Genomic DNA, 20,584 nt, shown 5'->3' with positions numbered 1-20,584 from the left:
CCATGGATATAACACGACTCAGCACCTGAGGACTTTGTCGATTGAAGCAGTACTCAAATTGCTTAGTTATGGGATATACATGAATGGTGTTCTTCCATTGTTCTGCCTATGGCCACAATCGATAATAATTTAGAGAGAGACTCAAAACAGCCTGTTGCAGTACAGTCTCTTGATTCTCCTTTTCCACTTTCTTTTTTCACCTTCATGACAGCTCGTTATATGTCCCCCCTCTGTCTAATATTGTGTCTACAAAAAAGCCTGCATGATTTGATCTGTGAACTTCATTGAAACATTTTATGCTTCCCTTAAATTGTATTAACAAATTGAATGATCGAACAGGTTTCTATTGTTCTGCAAGAAGTAAAATACATTCTAATCAAATGCACCAAGTCTAAGTTCTGCATATGCGAGAATATAAAAGTAATGCGTCACCAGAATCCCAAATAATTTGAGGTTGTTTGTGCCTAAATTATAACCATTTGTTTGGATATTCCAAGGGGTATCTTCAAAAATCTAATACATTTTTATAGCTTTCAAAGCCATTAGTTTGCTTGTTTCAAAGTATACATTTAGGCAAATAAGGGCCCAGAGCCACAGGTAGGTGAATTGATGTGGGAATTATTATTTAATTAGGCAAGTGTTGCTTAATCACCATCGACACCCTCTTCTTAAAGCACAATCCTCGCAGGTTTGCTTACCTGGAATATTTAGCTGTTTGAGATTGTAACTTTTTTTTTTAAATTCAATCTATCTATTTATGTTTGTGTATGATGGGTGACTCCCAATTTATATTTGATGATTAGTTCTTACTTCTTGTCTTGAAGAGCACACCATTAAAAAATGCCCTTTAGGGAATGAGAAATGTGGAACTTCATCTCACAAGTCAGTTTTATTGTAACAATGAGAGGACGCACTGGATCATTAAAAAAATTAATGACATGGCATTAGATGTTATCCTTTTTACAAAAGAAATATCGCTGCAAGCTCTGGAACATGAGACAACTTGAGATTTAAAACAAATGACCCATTGGCCTATATGCAACATAACCAAAAAAAAAAGAAAACAGGCGGAAATTCTGAGTCTCATTAAGGAGTAAAATATCTGGTTTTTAGACAATTACAGGATATATATCATGGTATCATTGATGATGACAACAAAATTAAAATGAAGTATGTCAAGTTCAATAGGAGAGAAAAATGAATATTGTAGAACATAGTGAGGTGAAGAACAATCATGATCCACGCTGAGCTCCTTATAGTTGATGCTACATCTAGAGCAGTGAGCTTTAAGACGGCATCTTTAGAGTGAGGATGACAAAAATGACAGCCCAGATTTGTACCACGAAAATAATGAAGCATTTTAAATCTCATAACAAGGGAATAGTGTTTTTTGAGTTGAGTTCCAATGAGGCCTACTAACAGAGGACGTCTAGCTGCTTTCCACATGTGGCAAAACTGGTGGATATTGGGATTCCAGAGTCCATCATACCCCATCATCATCGGCGAATCGTGGAGAGAAAACCAGCAGTGATGCCACCAGCACACTGCAGCAGTGAGCACAACACGCACCTGAGGGCTGATGTGGAGGTTCCGTGTGGCCTGCCATTGGAAGAAGGGAGGGCTGCAGTGGCAGTGGCGTAACAAAACTCGAGGGGGCCCCCCTGCAAAGTACACGGAGGGTCCCCCTCTCTGTGCTGCCAGGCCCTTTATTGTGTTTTACTCCCAGTTGCGCCGCACCAGCGTGGGCAGCTGCAATGTTCTGGGCATACGGTTAAGAGGGCCCGGTGAGTGCCAGGCCTTATTGGATTCACAGCTGCACTGCAATTAGCGTCAGCTGCTCCGTTTAGGCCAACCGTTCTTTGGGGGCATGTTTTATGAGATAGGAGTGAGGTACACTCCTCCGCCCCAGCGCAATGGCGCACTTTGGTTTTTGCTACATTGGCAGTTAAGCCGTGACTTTGCTGGACATAGGGCTTTAGAGCCCTAGAGGAGGCCAATTGGCCTGGGGGTCAGTTTTATGTAGTAGGGTGCAGAGCTCTAATATGGCGCATAATGTGTTTATGTTTATATGGATGCCTAATGTGGTTTCACCAAGTGATTTATGCCGAAATGTGATGCCTACAATGATTTATGCATACGATGTATGTATGATGTGATTTTTGCACCCTGATTTAGGCCTCTTATGATTTTTATGGTTATAAAGTATTTGCATAATGAGTTTATCCTGGTGAGGCATAGTGCGTAATGTGTTCATGCTAAGGAGGGTGTGGCCTAATGTGTTTTATACCTGACATAATAATGCTGAGGTCATTATTGTACCAGTAGTTACTGGTTGTGTTTTGCAGTTACTTACCTGTTCTATTGGTTTTGACCGTGGCCCCATTGGCCTGGTCCTGTATATAATCCCTGTGAATATTGCCCGTGCAAGTTGGCACAGTGTATATGTGTGATTAGGTTTCAAATGGATTTATGGTAATACAAAAGCAATTTTTTATATAACCTTGTGTGGAGTTTCATATGTGGTGTGCCTAGTGTGTTGTTGCTGTGTGTGTGTGTTGCACAAACGCTTTACACATTGCCTCTGGGATAAGCCAGACTGCTTGTGCCAAGCTACCAAGGGGGTGAGCAGGGGTTATCATCAGTGTGTAACTCCCTTGTCCTGACTAGAGTGGTGGATTCTGCCTGGCTGTGGTGCAAGCCTTAGCCAACCAGAAATCCCACAATGGTGAGTAAACGTTTTTCCAGTTGGGGTCATATAACCACTTTCAATGAAACACAAAATTGTGACCTCTCTTGATTGCAAGTAAGACCACTGGAATTTGCAAAAGAAAACAGAGTAAATGCGATGAACTGCTGAGAAAATTAATGCTTTTTCGGGACACCAGAAACATCAGAAGTGGAAGATTAAATAATCCTGTTTATCTCAGAGATAACAAAACTAATATTTAATTCACCATTGAAATTGCAAAGGGCGTAAATAATAAAAATCACTGAATCTGGAAGAATAGACACAACCTAGGCAAATTATTGCTTTCTTTCTAAGACTCTAACACGCAAGGCAGGTGATACTTGATGTTGAAAAGCACAGTGAGTTTCAATACAAGGAACATGAACGAGTATACATTGCAAGACTTTTCCAATGAAATAATTTTAGGAGGAAAAGATTGATAAACCTCAGATCCAGAGTCAGAAAACAGGATCTGCGCATGGACTACTAGGGTTAACCTTGCTTCATGATAGTGGCTATTGATGGAAAAAGGAGGGAATTTGAAGATCCATATGCGCTGGAATGTTTATTAGATTTCCTAGATGACTAGGAAATGGATGTCACCAAGGAAAATGAAGATATATACACAGTTAAGCCGATAAAATACATATTGGCCAATATGCAAAAAAAGAGAAAAGAGCCAAGCTAGAAGAAGCCACACAATTGTGGGCAACAGAAGATAGAAGTAAGACTATTGTCATGAAACAAGAGACAAATCAAGATCACCTCTTAATAACTAAAGATGAGTACCCACCATCTTTTTATGACAGCCCACTGGGAGAAGAATGTGGTGCATCTACCTAGTGACTAATGCTGAGTATGTAATGATGCATGATAGTAAGGAGAGATGGGAAGAGTAAAGAAACAGTTAAGAGTAAAACGACTATTTGTGATGAAAGCAATTGACCACCATTTTGCACTTGGTTAACTTTACTTTTAGCTATACACTATCAGGGCACAAGAGAAAAAGGTGTGCTGCCAAAGAGCTATTGAAAAGAATCTTTAAATGTTTCATGCTGCTTAGGCTGCTGCTAATTAAATCGAGCTAATGTTACTGCAGGATAACTATGCAGAGTCTTAAAATGTTTAAAATTTAACGATTAACAGATACATGGTTAGTTGAATTTAAGAAACGCATGGTTCATGTTTTAAAGAACACAGACAAAACTAATCTCTTATAATAGTTATAGTGGAATACCTCAACTACATTTTATAAACACTATGATGACAGCAGGGGCCAAGAAGCAGGTGCGCCCTACAAATCAGAGGCCAATACCTCTGCCATATAAAAGGCTGATTTTCAGTTCCATCCCACTGGTTTCACAGGTTAAGAAAGTGAATTATTAATCAGAGCGGATGGCTGTCCACCCCAAGTTATAATCTTACTAACCTGTTAGATCCAGGCTAAGGTTTCATTAATTTAAACCTGATCTAAACTCAATGTGGCTATAGCACATAGCAGACAGGCCGAATTTAGGGCAAAGTGTAAAGCATTTAGATTTACCATACTAGCTAAAAAGTCAAAACCTAACATAATAAATATCTGATTCCAATTTAGAACAAATAAATTAAAATGTAATAAGCACACTAACACCAAAATGTCAAAAATCCAAAAAGGGGAACCAGATTTGAATTTTAGAAGATTTAAGGAAAAATAGCACTAAAAAGCACTGAACGTCCGTGCTCACGGTAATCTAGGACCCAGGCATGATTTCAGATCAACCACAATGGAGCGCCAATGGCACACACCAACCAGGTGCGTCTCAGTCAGAGATTTAACCTTGGGACTTATTATCAGAAATGGAAGTCGAAACACTTCAGTGGGGAAAGGTTGCAAGATGTATTCGAGGAAGTCCTCTTTAAGGTGGTTAGTGGTTCGTAGAGGTACTGCTGAAACCATAGGTTTTGGCAGTAAAAGCTATAAGTGACAAAATTCAAATTTCGTGTCAGCCGAATACTTTTGGCATGTTCGCACAGTCAAGATTTCTACAGAATCCTCCAGCAAGAAAAGATTGCAGGTAGTTACATGAGGCTGGCTAACGTTTCACCAAGGACAGGGAAGCTCCAAGTGGGAGAAAGCTGTTTAGCCCAGCAAAGGTCTGAAAGTCCAGAAATGTTCTCAATCCCGACTTTTCTGAGTTGTTAAGAGAAGTCCAGCTAGACAGAGTCAAGAGTCCCAGGACCATAGAAACAGAAGTTTGAAATCAAGACTCACTCCAGCAGAGGACACCAGCAGGGTCTAATGCAGGTCCTGTTGCTAAATAGCTAAATTTGCAAAAAATATGAGGAAGGCTTCTAAATACATAAATATCATATTGATGTTCTAGCTTATGGGTGGAGAGGGGCAATTAACAATATCTGGTCTTCGATGTTTGAAACAAGGGCATGGACAAGGGTGGAATGAGATTAAGGATGGAAAGAAATGGACAAATACTATACTAGATTGATATTTTTAAGTTGTACTAATCAAAGACAATGTGCAGTATGTGAACAATAGTGAGAAAAAAGCAGAATTGAACTGATATTTTTACATGCGTGTATAAATAAAGAATTGAATCAAAGAGCAAAAGAAATCTTATAAGAAGGGAATTCATAATTTAAATATGTATACAATGATGAAAACAAGAATCTGTGGATAAGAGCTGGTGATGCAGCTCTTATTGTGTGTTTTTGGAGTCACTTGTTTGTGGTGTAAGTGCCCACTACTTGCCACATGCAGCATCTGTCCTTTATGCCCCTGATGCAGGCTATGCACATTAATACTGGCACACACATAAAATAAATATTTTTCCCCATGACGTGCAGTCTCCCAATGTTTTGAGTCAAATATGGCAAGACGTGCAGTCAAAAAACAATGGGTAAAATCACACAACAAGATGCACTTTCCAACAGTGTTGTAGTTAGTAAAGCATTTGTTATCTTCTGGGGTAGATTATAGATGTTGATATCAAATATGCATTGCTCCCATTTCAATGCAGTCATTTCAATGACAAGCAAAAGGAGGAGTTGATTCTGTAGGATTATTGCACATGATTAAAATACAGAGCTCTTCAGTGGTTGCATTAGTCCACTTAACCACAGTCCAGTTTCAAGTGGATGAGAACCCTTTCTGAGGATTGGCCAGGTTACTAACCTTATTCTGATTCAAGCCTCTGTTAATTTCGTTGTCTTTATTTTCCGGTGTTCTTAAATAGCAGGAAACTTAGATACACCCTGAATTTGCATCACCTGGCCCACTCTTGCACTGGGCTCTTGGCCACTATGTACCATCTCTACTAAGTATATAGATATGATTGTACACAATGTCTGTGTCAATAGAATTGGTCATGTCTTTAGGTCCAGCTAATGCTAACCTCTCCATCTCTCTATTCCTGAAATTGTTTAAGAATATGGCATGACCTTTCAAGTGCAGACTTACTCCTTGAGGCCAATGCATGGCTTTAAAGTTCCGATAGTTTGATAGATTAAATCAAAGAGAAATCTTAGATTTGCAAAATATTCCTCAAGCACCTAAGACCATTTCAACGATATTTTTTAAATTCCTTCACAAGTAGCAATCATGGAACATAAACGCTGTCAACGGGTGCTTTTGTTTCGGATACACAGAACATTCAGCAGTCATGCCAGGGGAGTAGAACCCACTGTGCGTGAGAACAGTTCATTGCAGAGGCGTAGTTAGGCCTTTTGCCACCCGTGGTGGTCCCAGCCTTTGCTGCCCCGCGGCGGCCATAAGAGCAGGCAGGGAGGGTGCTGGCGATCGATTCCTGCTTTTGCCATCATACGTGACCGCAGGTAAGGGGTGCAAGCTGCCACCCCCACCCCAAACTCATTCTGCCTGGAGCGGACCGCCCCTCCACCAGCTCCCCTTTGCTACACCACTGGTTCATTGCACTGTCCCATTCAAATGAGCAAGTTCTGATCCTGAGATATGGCTTGATTCTCACGCAAGGAATATGGGAAGAAATGGGCAGGCTTCATGGGTTCGCCATACTCTCTAACCTAAAGCTCTAGCTTTTCCACACATGCATGACATACTTAGTGCCCATTCGCCCTGGCGAGATGTCTTAGTTATAATGACAGATAATAGATGTCTACAGATACCAACACAATGGTACTCACATTCTCACAACATACACCATAGCTCTAGCAGTTGGACAGGACCCAACAGCACAGGCCTGTGTTCTACAGGTGGAGCCTGTAGATCACTTATAAAGGAGTTGAGAGAGCTTTATAATTCCTCATTATATTTTAGAACGAAAAGTAAAATTAGGAAGGGAAATATCTGTCTCCCTGTGCACTGAACGTCCCCCCCTCTCTACTCCCCCATAACCACTGTTCAGGGGCTACGCCTCAGCCTAGTGCCACAAATCTACAGATTTCTTGGAAGGAGAATTCAACAAGACCCACAACTCATTCCCTTGGCACACAGTCTCATATGGTGTGATGTCAGAATATTCTGGCTAGAATATCGTCTGAGCCAAATATTGGGTGATAAATATTGTTTATAAAATATCATTCCATTTGAGAGAATAGTACATCTGCTCAAACAGACAATATTTTTGTAAACGATATTTAAGGTACATCATTCAAATCATTGTATATTTTTGTATATGGTAGTCTGACCTAAAGCAGCCTTTATGCCCCACTAATGCCGCACACGTTATGTAGAGGGTGAGTCAGTCAAGTAGTTCTTGCAATCTTCCTGCAAAATATATAGGACATAAATATATAAAGGGAGTAGAGACATTTCATACCAAAGTAAATACAGTCGATATTTTAAATGCAAATTATAAATGAAATCCATAAGACTGTCTCACTGTCTGTCCCTATTGCAGAGACAGACATCCTGTGTGAGGACCGCATTTTGCTCTAGGGATATATATATATACTTCTAACAAAGTAAGATTATTCACTTTGCAGTTAATAGAGACGATGCAGAGAATGATCTATGCCTGAAATATAATGCAGACGTGTGGACTTGCAAAGGCAGCTATACGTGGTGTCTCTGAAGCTATATCATAATGCTGGTGAGCAGCTTGAAAAAAACAGCAATAATTAAATTAAAGGCCATCAATTTGCGGCGCAAGTAACACTTATTTCCTCGCAAGAAAGTGTCATTGATTTTTCATCCTTTGCTCATTTATTTGTTCTTAGGATGCTCTGGACCTCTGGGAATAGAAGGTGGCATTATATCGAACCAGCAAATCACCGCCTCGTCCACGCACCGCGCGCTCTTCGGGCTGCAGAAGTGGTACCCATACTATGCACGGCTTAATAAGAAAGGGCTGGTAAATGCCTGGACTGCAGCTGAAAATGACAGGTGGCCATGGATTCAGGTAAAACACCGAAAACAAAACACTCGTTCTGAGCGTTTATTAAATGCATGCCCCAGTGCGCCCTTATTTTCCGTGTGTAAATGGAGAAAGGTGTAGAGGGTCACACGTACCTGACTAGAGCCCTTCCAGATGTTTGCTAGGTATGTAATGGATTGAAAAACAAAGCGACATTTGATTGCTGGTGTTTTTGCAGTGTCAGACAAAGTATTTGAAAATAAATACATCAATACATAACAATGGTTTGTCATTGAGTCGGTGACTGACTATCCTCTCTCAATCATTCTTCGCTCTCACTTTCTTTGTATTTCTCGTTATCTATTATTATATCAGTGGATCCAATAAAATAGTTACTTCCACTTTAAGATGGAAAGGAGTTTAGTTTCATAATGCATCTGACACACTTGCAAAAGAGCAGGCAGTGCCTCAGGTGGGATGGAAAAATTGGGAGGGCTCAGAAAGAAGTGTGGCCAGTGTAATTATGGCCGTGGCCTAAAACCTCTCTAGACTCCTGTAGTCCACAGGACATACCGACTGACCCGCATGTTTTATGCCTCTGCCTTTCTTTGCTGTCAATGTATCCAAATAAACCATCCAACAATGAGCTTATACACCTACAAAAGGCCTGATTTATTGGGTTTATCAATGCTTGTTAGCCCTTATGTGTATTCAATTTTAGAGAAAGGAGGAACAATTCCCATTTTTATCTTCACATTCCCCTGAAATCTTTCTCTACCTTTCCTACTTCCAACTCTTTTCTCCACATGTACCTTGTTCGGAAGTCCCTCCATCTTTCTCAGACTTAATGTCCCTCATCTCCTTTGATATCTTTTCAGTCTCTCCTTCCACGCTCTCTCTTTCACACATATAAACTGCATTTTTTTTTTTTTATTGGTGCTGTCAAAAACTTTAACAGCTGTAATAATATAGTGACAGATACTGTGGGAAATGCACACTGTTTCTAGCCTCATCTCCAGAGCTCTCTGTTGTGATCTCTTGTGGAAACCCATCCACACCCTGACCTCACCTCACCTCACTTCAGTCTTGCCACCATTCAACTTCAACTGCTTGAAACACATCCAAGTTTCAACTTTAATTAGGCAGTCATGAAATTTTGAGGCACAGGCCGTGACATCACCCAAAATTATCAATATAAATTGCTATCATCTGCTTGCATAAAAAGACCAAAGCCAAAGGAAAGGAATGGAAAAGGTGGGTCTTGGGGTCACATTAAAAGTCAAAGAGTGGAAAAATAAGGTAACCCAGAGGGATCCCAATGGTTAAAGATTAGCAGACAAGGTCCATGAGGAAAGAGCAATTTGTTTAGCTCTGTTAAATAGGAAATTTCCAAAACATGACAGGGCCTAATCCCTCTTGCTGACGTCATCAAACCTGGATAACAGGATCTGATTGTCTGCAGTGACAAATGCTGTGGATAGACCAGGTAAAATCAAGGCAGTTGAGATATCAGCATCAGAGCAGAGGCACAGGGTGGGCGTAGTGGACATTATCAATGATGTCACTGAGCGCAATATCACTAGAATGCCAAAAACATGCCTACTGAAGCAGTTCACATGCGCAGCTAATTATAAAGTTACATCCAAATTAATTGACCTGGCGTTGATATCGGCAAAGCACCAAATTACAACGAACAGGTAAGCAACAAAAAGCCCTGCAGTGTCTAAATGGAGAGCAGAAGTTAATGAATGGGTGTTGGAAAGTGGATTATTAGCAGTGGTAAATATGCATTTACTACTAGCAATAATACCACTAACACCATATAGGGCTCATAATAGGTCTTAGAAAATTATTCCCATGCTCAACCATTGGTAGTTTGGTTGCGAGCAGGCAGGTTTTCACTTCAAAGACAGGCATGTAAAGCATTTAAAAATACCAATTCAGTAAATATCCAAGGCACAACTCAGAGTAAAAATCCACCACCAATTTATAAAAATAGGAAATATTTTTATCTTTAAAATGACACCCCCAAAAAAACAATCCAATGTAGGAAACCAGAGATATGAACTTTTAAAGATGTAGCACTATATAGCACATAGAAACCTATAGTGCCCATTGGGACATCTGGTCGCGCTAGACTGGGACAAAGTCAACGTTTCAGGCCAACCGCGATGGAGCCCTGTATGGCTACCCCTCGCATTAGGTATTGGTCAAAGTTTTTACCTTCTGAGTTAGAAACTTTTCTGTAGCTTTTTTTCCTGGGTCCCTCGAAGTTCTCAGCCAGTCCGGATTTGGTGAGCATTCACCGGATTGCCTTGGAACAAGGAAGTAAGACATCTGGAGGTTTCCAATGGGATGAACCAGATATCCAGGCCAGCTCACGGTTGAAGGTGGGCGGTTTGACTCTTGCGGTTGGTCCCGGTCACCTTTTCTAAATTCGGACTTAATAACTTTTACAGAGCTTTTTTCTCCCGGGGTCCCTTGATGCTCTTCCCTAGGCCGGATTCGGTGAGGGTTTGCCAGCTTGTGTTTCGACCAGCACACGGTCAAACTCTGGAAGTCGGACCTCTGAAACATTTTAGAGGGACTAATCTGAAGGACAGACTCGCTCGCGGTTGATGATTGCTGGCTTGGCTGGCAAGGTCAAGTCGGTCCGTCTATGGAGCTTTTTCGCAAAGTTACTCCAAATTTCTTCAACCTTCTGAAACTTCGTCCTGAAGTTCCTTTGAGGGTCGCATGGTGTCTAAAACATACATCAAGGGTCAGGAAGATCCAATATGGTCCTTGAAAGTTTGGGACTTAAATTCCACAATTCACTTGTACAAAACCCTTATAAATCACTGGTAGTACTCCAGGCTGAGGATTCTTGGTGGTGATGATCCAGGTGAGCTCTGTTAACCTGTAGCTTGCATGGAGTCCACTCTTTAGTCCTTTTGAAGCGGTTTTGATCCACAAGGCTGTAGTTCCAGATTGTGCAGCAGGCACAGTCAGAGTGCAGGGCTGGTAGGTACAAATCAAACTTGCAGCATGGACCTTTCTTCTTCTGTAGTTTCAAGCAGCAGATCTGAGATGCGCTGCCCATCTCAGATACTTATTCAGTGTTCTCTGGGTCAAGCAGAAGGGCACTCCTGTCCTATAAGATGCGGGGCAAGACCCCAGAGCATGATCATTTCCTCCAGAGTATGGCTCTATGGTCTCCCAGAAAGCACTATTCTTCCAAAATTCAAAATGGCTGAATTCTCATCAGAGAGGTAAAAGCTGACTAAACCAACCTCCAGGGTGGCTCATCTCCATATTCCTCCATATTCCCCCTCCCCCTGGCATCTGCACATTCCTTCCTTAAGTCTGCCATCTGGCTGAGTTCAAAGAGTAGGGGTGCAAATTAAACTGACTTCTCCTGCCTATCTCCTCCTTCTATAGAGGATTATTGTTTATGGCACCTCCCCCTTGCTCTGACATTACTATGTAGCACAACCCTCTCCTCCCAGAATGGCTCTTTAACCCCAGGGGCTACTTATCACCGCATGAAAGCAGCCTGGCTTATCCACTGAACTCTGACCAATCAGGGCAGATCACTGGAAGGCTGAATTTTGGCCTACAGACAAGAAACATCTTTTATAAGGACCCTGCCTACATCTACCGGATCCCTCACCCATGGCACACCCAGGTGAGACCTCAGGAGTACTGAATATGTAAACATATTGCAGATCCTCACTCCACAGTGCTCCTAGCACAAAAGTCAATTTTAGGAAGCACTTTACTACAATGTGGAAGTGAAATGTGCAATTTCACTAAACCCAAGATATATAATACCTGTTTTACGAGTCCTCCATATAACTACATTATGCCCCTACCACTGGGACACCTAGGGGAGACCCTGGGGGTGCCTAGTATGCCAAAATATAGTAGTTTAATAATTTGCAAGTTCCCCAAACACAGAGTCGAGTTTGGGCACAATTTGTATTTTAAAAGCAGTCCTGCAACACGGAGCTGCTTTTAAACTGACCTCAGGCCTCAGCAGTGCACACATACAAGTGCAGAAAGGTCTGCAGGCCTATAAACTGCCATGCCCTATTATATACTAGTGACTTAGTTTTAACCCCCCTGCCCTATTATGTGCTAGGGCCTTATAGGGAAGGTCATGTCAATCATAGGGGTACCCTAACCCATGTTGTACCCTAGTGTATGTAGGTGTTTTCACTGTACTCTAAGTGTGTTTTCAGCATTGCACTGCCCTGGTTAAGCAGAGCCCAGGGACAGTCAGAGTCAGTTCCTACCAGTACCAGTCAGCAAAACAAATGGGAATGCCAAGGACACAAGGATGACTTTGCAACAATGGGCAACATATGAAATTATGAATCTACTTAGAGATGCTAAAATGGGCCAGGTATTGCTGGAGGTGGCAAGAGTATGGGTTAGCCTACTTCAAATGTTGCAGTATTGGTGTTGCGCCTAATTAAATGATTGACTACAAGGCCACACTGCGCAGTCCCAGTAAGATGGACATTACCACAATGGATAGCACTATATTACTATGACTGGGAGGATCTGGGAAGCAACTGTGTATGAATAAAGATGGGGGCACTTCCATACTACAACCCCATTGAGATACAGGGCACGTGAAGGACCGTGGGAGGGAAGAAATGGTCGTCAGGGGAAGGGGTTCCACAGTTCTTGGGGTTTTTTCACCTTTTATTTTGCATGTATGCTAGACCATAATAAAGCAATAAAATCTGTTTAAAAAATAATTAGTGTAAAGGCACAGGTCGTCCAGCGCAGTCACTACCACCATCTCCATACTGCATCCAGGCCAAACGTCTGCCTGCAAAGGGTGTAGAAAATTGTGATACTGTACATGATTTGCTGATAGGGTAAATACTGCTGTCTCCAGGAGCTTGGCCAGGTAGCAACATTGAGAAATAGGCTGATATTTATCTAGATTCTTAGAATTCAGTGAGGGTTTCTCAGTAAAGGAGCTCCACAGGTTGTTTGGAACTCACCATGATGATAAAGAACTATTAAGGCCAAGGCTGGGTCCGCTCCAAAAACAAGCAGGCTTTGATGCCGCTTTGTTGGAAAATTTCCAACCAGGGTCCAGCAGTCTGATATTGTCACTCATTAGGGAGAAATACTTTGTATTGGGCCGAGAAACACCGATCAGAAACTTGGATGCATCAAAAAGAGGAGGGAGCAGATTAGAATCCAATTGCCGGTAGTGCATGTCTGGTAGCTTAGAGAAAACAATACTGTGTTAGAATCAAAAACTGGAAGAGCACCTCTAATTCTTTTATACAAATACAGGCCTTTGGGAATTTCGCACTTTCTCAAAGAGGCAGACTGTCCCAAAATCTGCAACAACCTTTGGAGACAGACTTTTAAGTACATTGAGTTCTCTCTGTAACATCAGTGGATTTTGTAGAAGACACGCACAGTGCAAGAGCCAACAATTTAATAGGAGACCAAATAGCACTGACACAGAGACGCGGGTAAAGATTTAGAAACACTCCAGTGATTCTGTGGAAGATCATCTGTCTCAACTTAAATAAACGCTAGTACATCCACATCCTCTGTGTGAGACGAGAGACGGAGACTTTTGTTCGAGAGCACACAAACAAGCTAAGATACCTGGACTCAGTGAGCAATTTAGTAACCCAGCGGGGGACACTGTAATAGATTAGAAAGAGGGTCCTAGGGAAAAATTTAAAAACCTGCTCAGGATTACATCCCCAATTCTTCACATCAATAGAACATAGAAAATCATTGGGTCTATCATGAAAAAACAAACAAATGAAGACACTGACAAGATCACACAGACCTAACTGTGGGATAATCCCTTTCAGGACAATATCCCTCACCCAACGAAGGTGGCATGCTTCATCATTTGGAATTCTCCTCTTGGTGGACAAACCTAGTCCCACCAAGGGCTACAACCCCCTCTCTGAGAGGGAGGAGCACAGGGATGTTTTGATGTCTACACTAAAAGGATATTCTAAATCCACCAAATGAGAGACTGAGTGTAGGTGAGGGGCACAGCGTAATAAAATTATTAATGTGTTAAAACTAACTAGAGAGAACACAAATAAGCTTTATTTGTAGGTTCTCGCTGTCAGGATTAAAAACAGTGCACCTGCGGTATGGATTTAAACCGCATGTCTCAGACGAAATATGTGGTCAACATGTTTCAGCCGGGATGACCCACGAGGTGTCAAGGCTTTCGTCAGGACCTAAAAGATGCTGCTGCTATGTGAGGAGTGATTAGATGAAAAAGAAATAGCGCTCAAATACTGAACCAATGGTACTTCCAGTACAAAAACAGGGGTGATAACGTCAATGGATCCCACATTCGTACTCTGTAAGTCATTTATGTTGTAAGTCACTGACGTTATCACCCCTGTTTTTGTATCTGTTCCCATTAGGTACATTCACCTCTCTGAGAGGTCCAGTCTGTGCATGTAGTCCACATAGGTCTCTAACAATTTATGTAGGGCTAGACCCATATAGGCAATAAGCACCGCGTCAACTGCATAAAGGAGAATTTGAATGTGCACATTATTTATCTTTGTGACGTCTGGGGTTGAGTCTAAGTGGGGTCCCTACACCCCGTTAGTATAGAGTGAAAAAAGAGATGGGGCAAGAACGCAGCCCTGTGGGACCCCCCCTGTTAATTGGAAACCACCTGGTGCACTCTCCCTGCTTCCCGTAATGGATGCTGGCCGAGGCTGAAGAGTACATCTGCCTGATAAAGAGGCTAATTGCCTCATCAAGTCCCATCTCCTTCATTATCCTCCATATATGGTGCTGGGCAACACAGTTGAATGCTGCGGATAAGTCTATGAATGCCAAGTATAGTTTGCCGTGCTTGGCTTGGGAATACTTGGCGATTAACAGACTTAAGTTAAGGCATTGATCCTGGGTACCCTTTCCCTTTTTAAATTCAGATTGTACCGGGATCAGGGCATTGTTGGTAGTGGCCCATCCTTCCAATCAGTTCAATAGAACTCGACCCATACGTTTGGCGGTACTGTAGAGGAGGTAAATAAGTCTGCAAGTTTTAGCCTCAGATGTGCCTCCTTTCTTATGAATAGGTATTACCATGACCATGAATCTGGATGGCCCACGGCGGCCACGGCGTTAAAAACATTTGTCAACACCGGTCCCCATAGATCCGGCTGTTCAAGAAAAAAATCTATTGGGGTACTGTTCGGCCCAGGGGTTTTTTGCGTAAGCACTGTAGGAGGGCCTCCCTGACCTCAAGGTGGTTAAAAAATAGAGTGGATTTGGTTGTTGGCAAGTTAGCTAATCACTGTGAGCTCTCTCCCCCACAAGATGGATCGAATAATGAAGAAAAGTGGGCAACCCAAGATTCCGCATCCACTTGTCAGTCTAGACTTGGGCCTGTAGGTGGTTAATTACCCTCCAAAATTCGCTGGAGTTATTTCAAATGGCAGCTTGGTGTAGTTGGTCCCACGCTTCTTCCTTCAGTATTTTAAGTCAGACCTTTCTAGCCTCTTTATACTGATGTCAGAGAAGCTTGACTTGATCCACATCCCTTAGGATGGTTCTAAGCTCCTGATGTAAGTTTGAAAGGGACCTTGTGCAGACTTGGTCGAACCATTTGGGGGCTAGAAAATTAGCAGTAGTGCTTTTCCTAGTTAAGTGATTTTTTATCTTGATTAGGATCTGTTCGAAGGTGGTCGTTACCTTAGTTGGTTCAGAGTTGGGTTGCAAGCAAACCGTAAAGTTATTATTATAATAATTAATTAGGAGAACGGTGTTGCCAACTGGGCCTTTAAGGTATAGGAGGTTATAGTAAGCAGAGTCATTGTGGATTGACAGGACTTTAAACCTTAAAGTGTTTTTCAGCAACGTCAAAATCCCTCCCCTAGAACGACCTGATTTTGATGGAAGAGCAGGAGTACTAAAAGAGCGGTAGCCATCTAGGTAGATAGGTCCAGTTTCCCATGTTTCTTGTAAACATATCAGGTCAAAGGTAGTGACTATATTTAACCGTTCAGGATCAGTCAATTTGGAGCTCAGACCTGCAATATTCCAGTAGATTAGCTCAATCTGATCAGTCTGATCAGGTAATTCTATAGAGTGCGTGGCATTCTCTGACCCTGATATGTTACTCCTGGGTACAGACGTGAGAGTCCTCCTGTTCTTCCTCTTTCAATTGCAGGCTCCGAGGTCTGTTAGTTCAGTAAAGCGATTTTGGATTGGGAGGAAAAAGAGTGATTGGCTCAGGGGGAGAAGTTGCGGCCCTGGGCGAGTGTAAGTGGGAGGAACCACAGGGCCTTGTCCCCAAGTACTGGCGCTAACTGGTTTGCAGAAAAAACCCAGCGGTTGCGCAAATGTTTGGGAATTTGATGAGAGCACTGTGGGCAATAAACTTAACAATTGGTGAACAGTGGGATGCGAGTTAAAGTTTACTACCACACAATCCCCTTGACAGGTTTTCCTTGAATTCCCCCACCCTTCTTTCCTTTGAATTCTGGTTAGCTCAGGCACATTTGCCAAAATTATCACAAAGGGGCAGGCTGCTGGAGGAGGGGCAGTCTCGTTTGAAAAACAGATTGGCCCCTACTTTCCGGTAAATGCTCTCCTTCAAGTCTCGTTGGTGACGATAGCAGGCCCTTATTCGTCCTCTTAGGCTGTGGGGCATTGGAAATAGCAGAAGAGGGGTGAAGAGGCAAACAATTGATTGGCTGGGTTGGAAGTTGGACTAGGCTTGTAGAGTACCTTGGTGCCATGAGGGATATACGCTCTGAATGATGATTTTTGGGCCCTCTTTCATCTCTAGCTCTAGTTTGGCCCTGGTTTTTGTTGAAGTTATTGGGAGGACATTGAGTTGGAACTATCAGGTCGGTATGGGGAGACATCTCAGAAGCCCAGGCGTTCAAATTGGGCTGTATTGGACCTCCACCTGTTACCCAACTTGACTCAATGTTAGCCTCGATGCTGGTCAGTCTCTCCACAAGGGTTTGTAGTGGGGTAGTGATTGACTGTTCGATCCTTAAAATCAGAACATCAGAGAGGGGGAGGTATGGCCACAGTAGAGCCTTAAAGGATGGGGGTTGGCTTATGCTTCCCCCCCCCCGCTTTTCTTCTTCCTGAAAGGTTCTGGGGGGGAGAGTACAGGACTGTCCCGGCTCGGGCTCTGCGGGATCAGGCGCTTGGAGCGAGCAATTAATAGATTTGTGTTTGGGGGATCAATTATAGGCGCAGGTGCCCCCGATTCTCCCATAGAAAGCTAAGCTCAGCAATTTGAATCTCCTTATCCAGAGCATTAGAAGACCTTAGGAGGAAAGAGTCTAGAGTATTTATGGGCTCACCTCCATGTGTTTATGGTATAGACTTCAGTTTCCACATCTATTGGCTGTTCTGCCTGGGCGGCCGGAGACAGAGGCATTAGTGGGGGGGGGGGCCAGCCCAGCCTCCTCGGGGTCCTATGGCCGTGGATGGGCCTGCCCTTGGCCCGGGCGCTTGCCGTGCTGCGGGCTGACATTGGGCTCAAGAGTGCACTTTCCAGCGCAGGGGGTGGCGGGAGTTGAAGTCAGCCCCTGTGGCTCTCCGAATGCCTTCTCTACCCTCCTGCGGATTCGTGTCATGATGTAAGTATGTAGTCACTGCAGTGAATTGTAAATTACACACTAGAATTGCTCAGCCATAATATTAGCACTCCACATTATATTCCTCTTCCCATGGCACTGATTCTGTTGGTAGGATTTGATCAGAAATGTGTCATCAGAAATATATTGCAATCTGTCTCCAAATCTGATGCACACCCTGTCACTTACGTCTGGCATGCCTATTTCCTATTGCACAGGTAATGGGCTTTCTGAAAGGCAACATTTTACGTGGTTATGACTTCAATTGTTGGCCTCCACCATGAGCCATACATCATGTACTAAACTGCACATCCTTACTTGAGTAGGACCAGCCATCCTTTCTTCCTTCATGAACAGCCACATGTGCTCAGAACTCCCATCACATTCCCTATGTCCCCTTTTTACTTTGGTGCCCATTTGATACATTGTTGATCTCCTGAACATTAGTGCTACAGACAAAGGATATGTTTACCCTTGCAATTTTGTAACCACTTTTCCTTGGGTTCTAACCGACGCACAAAACGTGTAGACAGTGCATCAGGCAATGCTTGTGTCACGTTGTCTCACTTACCACAGCTATTTCAATAAAGTGCCGGCTTTTAAATCCAGGCGGGCAACTAGAACCACATTTCGGGGGGGGCTGAAAAAGATTTCGGGGGGGGGGGCTAAGTCTTCCAGCCATGGGCAGAGTTGCTTTAAGAAGGGGTGAAAACACAACAAAAGCCTCATTAACGAGTAAATGGTCTTTTAAAGACCTGTGAAGTACTTGGATCCGGCTGCAATTAGACGGACGCCAGCCCGCGAGGCTGTCTCAGTCGGGCTGACACACATGACGGGGGGGGGGGGGCTGAAGCCCGGTGAGCCCAATGGGTGTTGCGCGCCTGTTTAAATCAACACACAAAATTGAAAGTCAAATATTTTTAAAAGCATATTATCTTAGTGTCGGACGATACCTTTTTGGTTGCCTAATGTATCCTGTCCCAGTTTCTTTGTGAATCTGTTGTTGGTTGTGAGTGGATTTCCCGTGTCTGTTTATGCCATCGTGGCTGGAATGAAAGGGTTAAACAGACATTTTCCCATGATTCCTATGATGCCTCAGAACTTTTATTTGTATTCTCCAAATTGTACTTGTTGCATTAATTTTCGTTTAGCCTTAACTGCTTGGATTGGTATGGCTACTACTAGCAGCTACCTTGTTGTGTTGTCATTTGTGATGTCAACTCGAGCATCCCTATGTGTGTAAGACTGTTAGCATTTTCAGTCTTAGCACATAGTGTGGGTTTTGTATCGTTTTTGCTATCACTTTAAAAAAGAGCAGTTATGCTTTTGTGCTTGTTCAATGGCAGTTGCAGCTTATTTAATGGCAGACGAGGGCATTCCAGTGTGTTAGTGTCTAAGTGTGCTACAGAGTACATGGTTGTGTTATTCTGTTATGCATTTTGCTGTGTTTTGGGAATCTTTGGATAAAGTCGTTTTCCTTGTGTTTGCTCAATTGATGCAAGTCTGCATTTCTCCTTTTTGCTGCTGTTTGTCTAATTGTTACACATACCTTCTTGATGGCCAAGGACTCTGTTTCGAGACCTACTCTACCCCCATATGTTACTAAAGTGCTCATTTCAACCTGTGTGCTGTTACCATCGTGTTGTCCTACCAATGTGAACGAATGCTGCTAACCTCCTCACTGGTGGCATGGTACAGTGACTTTACAGACGAAGACAACTCTTAAAAGTCACAAGGCCTAGTTAATATGATTTTACTTGGCCCTTGATTTACCCTCTTTTGGCCTGGCTAAATACCTTTGCTTATAGCTATTAGCTGGTAAAACCAGCGATGCATAAATCATAAATGCAGATCTGCGGAAAGTAATATGCTATTTACTTAATGAGTTGAGGGAGGTGAGGTTGGATAAAGTTCCGCTAGAGTGTTTGCCTCTCATCAGTCTTAACCCCTCCCAATAATGGCTTGAAACGGTAGACTCATATGTGCTCAATGTATGGGCTTGCGTATACTTATTTTAGCATTATTTTATATATTATTATCGAATAATATAATATGAAATCCAAAAATATGAGCTATTTGAATGTGCCAGTTTAAGAGGTTGAGTTATATTTTTCAGTTTTTTTTTGTCTGTTACAAGCAACTCCGAGAGAGTGTGTTTCTTTAGTTCGTCAGGTATGGAATACATATTGACCAATTTGTATGAAATTAAATAGCTTCCACTAATTCAATAAATAGGAAATGGAAATATTTTTTTTAAAGCACTCCCAGGATGCAATAATTCTGAGTCTGCCATCCAGCGGTGGATAAATGCTCCTTGATCAAGCCTTTGAGAGTCATTTCTCAGTTACAAAGAATAACTAAACAATATTGTTTACCACCTGCTAGTTTATCTCGTTCCGTGCTCATGACGGAACCACGCCGTCATGAGCCACGGTTGCCGTGTGCTCATGACGGAGTGGTTCCATCATGCTGCGGCCGTTGGCGACCGCGCCGCCCACGCGGCGCTAATTCCCCGCCTGTGCGGGCGATTAGCGCCGTGGGCGGAGTCATGACGGAACCACTCCGTCATGAGCACAGCCCAACCGTGGCTCATGACGGAGTGGCTCCGTCATGAGCACCGTGCCACCGCGCCACCGCGCTGCCCCCCCGCACCCCCCAGCGCTGCGGCGGAATTTCCGCCGCAGCAAAGGGGTTATAATCTGAGCACACTGTTGTTTGTCCCTTTTGTAGTGATGTTGAAAGAGTTAATGAATGGATCATTTATTCTTATAGGTAATTGGGGATATGCAGACTATGATCTCAGCTACACCATAAGGTGTTTTCTCTGAATGGGATGTGCTGAGCTCCCCTAATAACTAAGCTAAGGGATTCACACAAAGAAGTCAAACAGCCATGCCTGTGTAATCGTGGCTCACTAT

The 20,584-nt window shown here is 42.8% G+C and overlaps 1 protein-coding gene across 1 annotated transcript in view; it reads left to right on the top strand.

The window, feature by feature from the left end:
• Positions 1 to 20,584, top strand: part of EDIL3 (EGF like and discoidin domains 3) — a 1,529,327-nt gene that overhangs the window by 919,265 nt on the left and 589,478 nt on the right. The window contains exon 7 of the mRNA XM_085632425.1: positions 7,922 to 8,103. Within this exon, the coding sequence (XP_085488551.1) occupies positions 7,922 to 8,103 (182 nt within the window). The remainder of the gene's footprint in view (positions 1 to 7,921; positions 8,104 to 20,584) is intronic.

The sequence above is a fragment of the Triturus cristatus genome, chromosome 2_1, assembly GCF_964204655.1.
Source record: "Triturus cristatus chromosome 2_1, aTriCri1.1, whole genome shotgun sequence".
Classification (NCBI taxonomy): Eukaryota; Metazoa; Chordata; class Amphibia; order Caudata; family Salamandridae; genus Triturus; species Triturus cristatus.
Note: the sequence above shows the minus strand (reverse complement) of the source record. Positions and strands in the feature narration are given on the sequence as shown.